Source organism: Hevea brasiliensis, chromosome 3 (genome assembly GCF_030052815.1).
Source record: "Hevea brasiliensis isolate MT/VB/25A 57/8 chromosome 3, ASM3005281v1, whole genome shotgun sequence".
NCBI classification, from domain to species: Eukaryota; Viridiplantae; Streptophyta; class Magnoliopsida; order Malpighiales; family Euphorbiaceae; genus Hevea; species Hevea brasiliensis.
The window spans coordinates 87,873,399-87,884,447 of NC_079495.1; the positions used below are offsets into that span (position 1 = coordinate 87,873,399).

An 11,049-nucleotide genomic window follows, 5' to 3' on the forward strand; every position below is an offset into this window, starting at 1 on the left:
ATTCAATTTCTTATGATTTACTATAAGCTTAGTGTTAGGCCTCAATGTGTATTATTCTTAGTTATTGATTGAAGGACTGAAACGTGAAGATTAATGATAGATGACTAAGTTTTTGAACTTATAATTCTAAGTTTAGAGATAAACTAGGGTTTTAAGAGGTATTTTGTGATTAATTAGAGAACTTAATAGGTTTTAATTAAGTCACAGATTACAAAAGTAGGGTTTGATTTAATTAAAATACCTCTTGAAAGATATTCTAAGGGATTTTTTTTAATTGATCTCCGTTAAAGTCATAAACACCCATAAATTGGATTGATTAGATTAAATCTCAATTGTTAGGAGTGTGAAACCCCAACTCTGGAATCTCATTTGATTAATTAGTATTTGCTTTAGATAAATTTGCTTTAATTTAATTAAATTACAACTCTTCGCTTTTAATTGCTCTTTAATTTGCTTAATTAATTCTCGATAGTCTAGCTAGAGAATTAACTTAGTCATAGTTTAGCAATCAAATTCGATCCTTGTGGGAACAATATCCTTTTATACTACTTGCAACGATTTGTGCACTTGCAGATTTTACATAACACATATAAAATGATGTATGAGCATAACAAAATATAAATAATATTGATGTTAAATGCATGCATATTCAATATCAATTGTCAAACTAAAGGACTAAGCAACTATTGGTCCAACTAGAAGGAAGAAGACTACTTTTCAAATACCTATACATAAACATAAGGCAAACATCATGAACAACTCATATTAGAAATTAATAGAAGAAAAAAGGTGTCCTAAAGTTATGACAAAAATCATTTTACCCTATACATAAGACCTAATCCCATGCAAGAAAACACAATTTTATAGCCCATGCAATGTATGAAATGGCCTCAAGCTCACATTACTCCTCATAATTCCCATCCAAGACTTGTCAGTTAATTTCAATTAACCTCCATTCATCAATCTCAGCTTAGGTGCATAAAATTCTTTAATGTCCAAAAATATTCATTAACAACCAATTAATTTCAATTAATATTCCTTGCAATCATTGATATTGCTACCTTATCATATAGTTACAAATTACTTAAAATCCTAAGACCAATTACACAATTTAAACGCTGAAAGGAAACTTAGCCTATTATGCCAAAGATTCCAATTTACTGCCTAGAATGTGTCTACAGCAATTAAAAACATAGGAATCACCTATCATATTGGGCACTTTTCGAGGTTGGTCTCAGCCCACGTATGTGGGTGAAAATTATAATCACAAGTGTTGGTGGAATTCATGATTGAAGGTATCCACACAAACACCACAATAAAATGAGTTAGTATCTATTTTTATATGCCTAAAAAGATTATCGAAATGCTCCAAAAACTCATTGGAAAAGTCATGCCTATGAGTTTTTTTTTTTTTATGACAAAAATTATCTTGGTTGGTCTCCATTCAAAGTTCTCAATATAAGGAACACATTGATGGTCTTAGATTTTGGATTATATTAGTTGCTTGTCTAGAATCACAGTGAAATAGTATGTAGGCTAATCTTTCACAACTCGATTTGCATAAACCAAAAAATATCAATGGACAAAGTTGGTAGTTAATCAATGCCTATGTTGAACTGAAGTTATTGAGCCCAAGAATGCTAGCAATAGTGGTTGAAAACAACTGGAGGGAGAGAAAATTCAAAGTTGGCTTGTAAGGGAAAACTCTTGGATTTCCTTGTTGTTTCTATATGGAGAAAAGTCAAAAACGGTCTGAGAAGGTTTGCCAGCTTAGGGGAAAGACAAGGGATGGGTGACACTAGTAGTAGCTAAGGAAAAAAAATGGTGAAGGAGGATGCAATTTGTAGAAGACGAAAGGAAGAGAGGAAGAAGAGTGCAGGGAGTGTATTTCGGTGTTTAATTAGATTCACTGCCCAAACTTTCACAACGCAATATTTTTTAACTCGTTTCTTGCTTTTTCACTTTGCTTTGAAACATAAAATAAAATTTGAAAAAATTACAAAATTTTTCAGAGATCTAAAATAATTTTAAAACATAAAACCCTTTAAAATGTCATATGGTCTTAAAATAATTTAAAAAAATTATTAAAATAAAATGTGATAAAAAAATTTGAATCCCTATATTTAAATTTCAACAAAAAAAATCTCAATAATTTCTAAAATTTTTAATGCTTCAAAGTATATCAAAGAAATATATATGGAAGCTTTGGCCCCTCAAAGTTCCATAAAATTATTTTTAACATAGGTATATTGAAATTTGATTTTTGATAATTAATTAGTTTCTCAAAATTTTTTCTTAGCCCCTTCAAAAGCTTAAACAGGTAAAATGAATTTTAATTTTTTTCATTAATGGCCCCCTTAAATTTTTTATTGAGCTTTAATAATTTATAATTTATATATTATGATTTAAATTGAAGTATCAAAAGTACATACTTGTCATTAAATGATTACAATGTTCAATAAAAATTAATTATTCAAATTTTTATATTTACACATTAAAAGTTAATTTGTAGTTGTTATTTTAAAATTAAATACAAGTCAATATAATGATTTTCTCTGATACACTCAAATCAAATGGGATTTTTCAATTTGCATTTTTGCTCTTCCTATCCTTCTATAGGTACAATAATATATATATATATATATATATATATATATATATATATATATATATATATATATATATTCTCTTTGCCTTCCTTCTTATTTAGCTTTTTATTTATATTTGTACAAATAGTCAAAGCTAATGGTCTCAACTATCATACAAATATTGGATTGATCAATTTAAATGTATATTTATTTTTGACAAATATGTTTACTTTATTTTTAATGAATGATACGTTTACTTTATTTTTAATTCTGATGAGAATTATTTTTTTAATCTTACACTATTATGACATATAGTCTAATTATTTTAGATTTATATTTATTTATTATGTTTGAACCTATGAATTTTGTAACATCCTTACTGTAGGCAGTTCTGTACATTCTACTGTTTCGGTAACTAAGGTCTGTTCGGACAGCTAGAATGTATAGAACCACACTTAAACCAAAGTGAAGAATCATAATTAAATCAAATAAATATCAATTAAGAGTAAAGAAAAATAAAAGAAGTGGAGTGCAAATCGGTTAAATGAGCACAAGTCCCGGTGATGGGTGACCTCACTGGGAAATGATAGTGAATTCGGTGCAACCCTAAATTCATACAGAACCCTGTAAGACCCTTAATGAAGACTTAGTTGAGGGAATTTCTATGAGTTAATAAGCCAAGAAAATGAAAAGAAATGAGCACAAAGCAAAAGAAGATAATAAGTTATCGGGTGTTATGAAAAAGACAGACATAAACCCAGTAAGGGTAAAACTTGGTTAATTAAATTTAAAAGTCCCATATTGACAAAAAATGAGAGTTATAAATTTAATGAATCTAGATTAATTTAATTAATTGAGATTATGAAAATTAAAATTAATTATTGAAAATTCAAATTATAATGATTATAAACTTCAAAATATGTACAAAATTGCCATTCCCTATAATTACAAAAATTGTTGTTGTCTATTTAAATAATATATATTATCAATAATTGAAGACAAATTTAGATTCATCTTCTTCTTTAGGCCAGCAGCCTTGCTCTCCCTTTTTTCTCTCAATTTCTTCCATTGATACACCTACCCAAAGCTTGAAAACCTTAAGTTTAACCAAAATTTCCTCAGAAAATCCTTAGCTAACCTTAAACTAAAGCTTAAATTGAAGAAAGCTCCTAAGAAACCACAAGAATTTTGAAGTTAGAGCACAAAGAAATTTCATCCAAGAGGGTTCCATAAGGGGGAGTGAAGATTTGGTTGAATGGAAGGTTGATTTAGGCTAAGGAGAGCTTGAAGACAAGGTTAGTGCTAACAATCCCTATCAATTTTGAAATTTTAAGAATTTTAGTTAGGGTTTGCTATAATTGGGAATTTTCTTATTTATGCCCTAATTGGTGCAATTGAATGTTTATTATAACTCTTGGATGTGTTAATTATTGGAATATGCTAAGAGGATGCGAAATTGGTTGATGGAAGATAGGGTTGTGTGTTAAACTTAATTTTGGACAGTTTGAGTCCAGTGTGGTTAATTGGCCATAAGTTGAGCTATACAGATCCAATTGCTGTGAAACTTATGCCAGATTAAAGCTAAGACACATGGCTACAACTTTTGTGTTTTGGCCCAGACCAAAATCTTAGAGCAAATGGGTCGAATTGCTAGAAAAAGAGCCAAACACTAAAACTGGAATTTTTTGAGATTCTAGCAAATTGCTATTTGACCTCCTTGTGGTGTTTAGGGCATAACTTTTAGAATATAACTCCAATTTAGATGATTCAAAATGATCTAGAAGCCTAAGACATAGACCTACAACTTTGTTTTAGAGACTTTGCTCAAATTCTAGGTGTAAGATATCTGAATATTAAGTGCAAAATTGACCTAAAAACTTGAAAATCCAGAAATCTCAGGGTTTGTGAGTCAGGGTTGATCAATCACCCATAACTCACTCTACAAAAATGCAAATTGAGTGATTCTTGAACTTGTGTAACCCTGAGACACAGGGGAACAATTCATATGAAGAACACGGAGTCAAATTATGAGTGTAACGTGTCCAAAATGGCTTGACAAACTAGTTCCAGAAACTTACCCTGTTCTAGACTAATCTGAACCCAGAATTGGTCACTGGACTAGTTTTGGGAAAATGGCCATAAATTAAGCTACAGAAATGCAAATTGAGTGATTCCAAAGCCAAATTAAACCTAAGACATAAACCTACAACTTTCATGAAGAAAGTATGGCCAAACTATCACTGTGACTTGGCCAAATCTAAGAGGAAACTCAAAGTGCAAATTCTGGAATCTAGGAAAGGTTCATAAAAAACTTGGAATGTGATATGTACTTAACATAAATGGTTTAATGAATACATAAATCACATGAATATGTAATTGAGACTTATGTTCCTATCATGAATGGAATGAAAATACTATGAGCATGACTAATACATGTAAGGAAATAATGATTAACTAAAGATGTTAAAGTTGCCCATGTATGCCTAGACATCAATGTATAGGTTGGATCGATTGGCATGCTAATTAGGGACCACAGATATAGTACTGCCCATGGCTTTCGAGCCTACTTCATGAATGATCATTGATAGACAATGTATGTCTAATGTGGTTTTTCTTCTGGCTTTATGCCTGACAGTTTTACTGGCTTTTATGTCTGACAACTGGCTTTATGCCTGACAGATATATACCTGATATTCACACAGGGTATCTAACTAGTATACTCCCGTGTATCCAATCTTAAGTGTCTGTTAGAGGTTACATTGGGCATTGAAATAAATCCAAGAAGTTAAATATTAAAAGAAGAAGAGAAAAGATCCGAAGAAATAAATGTTCCAAAGATCACCAAAAATGTGCAAACATGAAAATATACATAAATATGTGTGATGAGTTACATATGCATATTGTATACTACTTCAAGTATGAAATTGTTTCCTTTATTTGTATATTGTATTTCTTTTCTATTATTGCACCACTAAGCAAAAATACTTAGCGCGAAGGTTGTTTTCTCGCGTAGATCCAGAAGATCAGACCCAGTAGAGATCATACTAGGATTTTGGATAGATCTGTAGTAGGAGGGTTGTCACCTCAGTATATCATTGGTAGGGCCCATGGATGCACATTTATGTACATTTTGCTCATTGTAAATCAATGAAAAGTTTGTAATTAAATTTTGAGAAGTAATAGAATTTGTAAATTATGTATATTCTGTAAATTAATGAAACAAGCAAATTTCATGTATGGATGAATGAAATTGATGTGAAATTTCGATTTAAGGATATGAAAGGATAATGAAAAGTGAAATTATGATATGGATTTTATTGCACAGGTAAATGTTTAACAGGGCAAAATGTTAATAAAATAGGGAAAACTCTTGCAGTTTCTCCATTTAAATACTTATTTAAATAAATATTGGGATTATAATTAATAATGAATAAAGCAAGATAAAGTAAGGTACTCCGGCATAGAATGTGGCATTTCTTGCTCAGTTACACTATAGATCGGGTAAGGGGTGTTACAAATTTTATGTAAAGATTTGGTATAATACATTGATGTGGATTGATTTTTATTTCTTTAAATAATAGAATTTATATTGTGAAGTTATATAATAATCAAAATTATAATTATGGAATACTTATATTTATTATAAAATTTTTGTTGTAATTTTTTGTATTGGTAAAAAAGAATTATAATATGATATTTTGTATTATTTTTATTTACTATATATTTTATGCAATATATATGTTATATGTGTGTGCGCGATTTGTTATATATATATATATATATTTGTACTTGACTTCGATAGTCCTATTGATAGTGTTGCTGTTACATATAACTGCTGATGGTAAAAAAAAATCCTATAATAAATATATACTGACATTTGATACTATTTGTCCTTAAGTTTTGTTTATTATCATTGTAAAGCATAGACGAATTGTGAATTGCTTTCTTTTGAAATGAAATGTTTATCATTCATTTTTTGTGTGCAACAACAATATTCTTGGACAAAAATGCTTCCTTCTACACACGTTATTCTATCATTATTTTCACAAGAATTACCTTTTTTCTAATTTTTTTTTGAATGTTGAGCATTGGACACCTTTTATTGCTAGTAGGTCATCAAATGATTTCGAACCTTTTATATGGCTTGAGCAATTTTAAGTAGTATCTCTCACCCTCTATCAAATGCGCTGCATTTACACAACGTATTACTTACCTTGCTTTTTGTTGGGATCTTAATCAACTATACTGGCTTAATTCATAATGTTTTAGAAATTCCCTATAAAATAGTTGTCTTGCATTTTCATCGATCGAGCATGTTCTGAAAAACTATGTTACCATTATTCTCTATACATGATCTCATTGCACAACATGTCTAAGGATCGTGATAGATACATGAATTATTTGGCTAATTTAATTTTTATGACTTTAGTATTTTAATGCTGAAAGAGCTTGTTATTGACTTTTATATATGACTTATCATTCCACAACAATAATAAATATTTCTCAAAACAACTTGCCAGAACTACATATCCCTTGATAAAAATTAATGTTATGAGTTTATTTGACATTTTTTTAGGTGCAATTGACTTCAATCAGAACTTGAATTTGAAATTTCATAACTTTAGAAATGATTTCAATAGCACTGAACTAAACCTTGTTAGTTTGTTTGACATTATTATTTAAATTTTTATTAAAAATATTACATTAATATATTAACTAAATGTCATTAAATTTATATATTTCAATAATAAAAAATTTAAAATATTTAAACAATTATTAAATTATATTTTAAATATTATTTATTTTATTTTAATTTTTTATAGTTCATAGTCCTGAAAAAAGTTAAAAGGTTTAATTTTATTTAATATTCATAATTTTAATAATATTATTCTTATTTTAATTTAATTTATTATAAAAGTTTAATTATATATATATATATATTATTGCTTTGATATTGTTAACGATATTCTTTATATAAAAGATTAATGAATAAGTAAAATAAAATAAAATTCTTAATTATAGTACACATATATATTGATATATAATTTATTGTAGGAAATAAATACATAGTCTATTATATTATAAAAGTTTAGGTTGATATATAATTTATTGTAGGAAATAAATACATAGTCTATTATATTATAAAAGTTTAGGTTTTATATTATAAAAGTTTAAGTTTTCTAATATAGTATATAAATGATGTTAGACTCCTATTAGTATTACAATACAATTATAAAAAATTTAAATAGAATATTTTTTTTCATTTACATAATTTTTTTTCTTCAAATTAAAATAGAATTGTAGTGTATAAAAAATTTTATTTTATTTTTCTCTCTTATAATAAGTATTGATAATAAAAGATATGTTGGCAAAGATTATATTTGATGCCCTATATAGAGGCTGAAAGTTACTTGATTTTTCATTTTTTTTTTCCATTACATTACAATAGTATTTCATTCATTAATCTATATAGAAAAATATATTAATTTAAGTAAATTGTAGCAAAAATTAATAATATTTTCATTTATTAATCTAAATAGGAAAATAATTAATTTAAGTAACTTGTAACAAAAATCAATTCAGCTTGGATAAAATAAGAGAAAAGTCTCTTTATAGTGAAGTATATTATTTTAAATAAATTAGTTTTTGAGTTTATTAATAATATATAAGTTCTTTTTAGTTTATTAATATTTTTTTTGTTTTTCATTTATTAAATTTTTATTTTAATTAACTACTTCTTATAAAATTTTATATTTAATTGAGATTAAGTATAAACAGAACTAGAAATTTTAAATTTATATGAACTCTAAAATTAAGAAATTTAAATTTATATAAATTTTAAAATTAATTTAAATAATAAAAATATAATTATAATTAATTTAAAAATGAAAGACAAGATTAGGCTATTTCAATATCTAAGACGGTGGGAAATAACACAAAAACGATCATTGCAACTGTCGAGAGGCAATGTTAGACGTCGATTCAGGAAATGGCTAGAAGTAATTAATGAAATTTGAAGTAGATTCCACATATTCCAAAGGAAAAAAAATGTGAATGGATAAGTGGAGAAGTATAAGCCACAAGATTAGTAGAAAATATTCAAAAATGGTTTATCCAATTAATTTTAATAAATAAAACGGTTTTTGAATTTTTTTTTTATGGGTATTTATATCCAAACCAATCCATCCGCAATATAAGCTTCTAAAATTCACTAAAAAATTTTGTATATCACCATTTATGATCATACTTATATATAATGGGTAAATTACAATGGATAATGAATATCAATGGAAATATATTACCGCTCATATGCTTGAATAAAGGGATTATAAATAATAATAATTGAGTTAATAATTCACAAAAGCCAAAGGTGTATAGAAGCCTTCAAAGGCTATTATTACAATTTTTTTTTCTTTTATATATAATATGGAGATTCGAAAAGAAAAGATTTTATCATACTCTCCAAATACACTAATCTAAATCTCAAAAAAGTGATGCCATCTTGTCAAAGCGCCTTCAATCATCAATTGGAGATGAAATGGCAGTTGTTGAAACCTGTAACAATTACATAAAATACATTAAATTTCATAATATTAAACATTTGATCATTTATTATAATGTTAAAAAAAAATGAAAAATAGAATTTCAATATTGGATAACAGAAATTGAAAATAGAAGCAATAATATTGGTCATTATAATATTAATGAAAACTATAAGATTTTAAGAAAAATTGTTATTAAATTAAAATTTAAAATTAAATTCATATATTTATTATATAAATTTTAATATAAATATTTAATTAAATGATTATTCAACTTGTTATCATATTAAATTGAGTTTATATTAGAAAAGTAAAAAAAATAAATTGAATAAGTAGTGCCTTAAGAAAATGGTGCAATCTCAAAGAAAATAAATATTAAAATTAATAAAAATAATTAAGTATTAATTTTAAAATAGTTGAGATCAACCTATTAAAAATTAATATAAAAATAATGCTTAGTTTATCAGATCGAGTGACTGTGGTTACTTGGATCAACTGTGACAAGCATGGCAGTCCCACCAAAATCGCAAGTCCCACCAGCGACCTTAGTCTTCTGCCAGTAACTATTAAAAGCGAAAGAAGCATGTGCTACCAAATTATTGGGCTGGAAGCATGGCCCGTTTTGCTGAATTGACTTGCAATCTGCTCCTGATCCACACGCATAGTCCAATGCTTCTTGAATTATTGGATCTGGCACTGTAGGCTTTGCAACACACCATACGGCAAATCGTGGCTTTTTATGAGGTGGAGGAGGAGGCGGCGGCATAATGGGGGGTGCTTGGTGAACCAATGGTGGTTGATAGATTGGTGGGCTAGGCCCATGGTAATGTGGGCTAGGAGGGATACTTGGTGGGCCAAGGCCATATTGTGGTGGTCTTGGTATTGGTGTGTACGTGGGTGGGGTTTTGCTCGGAAAATTAGAGGATGAAGGAGAAGGTTGCATAGAAGGTGGCGGTGGCGTAAAGGGTGAGCTTAAACCAGAGGGAGGAGTTTCTGCAAGCGGTGGTAGTGATTCTAAAGGCGGCAGAGCATATGAAGAACCCAAGCTATATGACTCAACATTTGTTGGTTCTATTGGTTTGTTCGTTCTTTGTTCAACAAACAATCTTGCATCTGCAATAAAAAAAAATTAAATGAAAAAAATGTTATTTTAATAAAAAAAATTAAAAAACTTATATTAGGATGAAAGAGTGAGATCTTATAAGTTTGAAGAGATTCTAATATCAATGAGTTAAATCTGATTGGTAGATAAATTAAAACTTTTAATTAATAAATTTTAATTCAATGATATCAGAACCATCTTCAAAGCTGTAAAGTCTTGAATTCAAATTCTAATTGAATAAGTTATAAAAAAAAAAAAATAGAACTTTTAATTCTTACCACCGAGAAGGAAGATGCTGGCTATAAAGGTTATGTATACACTTGAAATGCTGAATTTGAAGTGCTCAAATCTTGGCTTCATTTGAAGAAATGCTCAAGAACTCTTTCAATTACCAGTAGCTGTGGATTTTCTGCTACACAAGCAAACACATGCAGATATATTGATATATAAGCTCCGATGAAGAATCCATTCATCGTGGAGAAGATACAATGAGGCAACACTGGCCCACTTTATGTGGTGAACAACCGACAGATCTCTAAGCCACAATTCACAAAGCGTAAAGCTTTGCAGGAGATATTAATTTCTAGCAGTGCTTTAAAATTAAATAGTTTAGTGAATCCCTCTGTTCATTAATTTAAAATTGATTTCATTCATTAAATCAATTTTAAATTGTCAAACAATATTTTAAAATTTTAAATATTATAAAATTTTTTGAATAAAATATTTTTTAAAATAAAATTAAACTAGACTGAATTGAACTGATGATTAATTTAATTAATAATTTTCAATCCCCTTTTCAAAACACTTAGCATAAGTT

General features: G+C 27.9%; 1 protein-coding gene across 2 annotated transcripts; it reads right to left on the reverse strand.

Moving 5' to 3' along the window:
- Window positions 1-8,901: 8,901 nt before the first annotated feature.
- On the reverse strand, window positions 8,902-10,783 carry LOC110672207 (extensin). 2 transcript variants are annotated; one of them, XM_058144036.1, is made up of 3 exons: window positions 10,511-10,783; window positions 9,723-10,243; window positions 8,902-9,143 (listed from the first exon to the last, which is right to left on the reverse strand). In XM_058144036.1, the coding sequence occupies exons 1-3, from the start codon at window positions 10,590-10,592 to the stop codon at window positions 9,105-9,107; spliced, it is 642 nt and encodes a 213-aa protein (XP_058000019.1). In that variant the 5' UTR covers window positions 10,593-10,783; the 3' UTR covers window positions 8,902-9,104. The 2 variants fall into 2 exon arrangements, with proteins under 2 accessions (XP_058000019.1, XP_021690614.1); XM_021834922.2 differs by having other exon boundaries at window positions 9,617-10,243; window positions 10,511-10,782.
- Window positions 10,784-11,049: the final 266 nt, after the last annotated feature.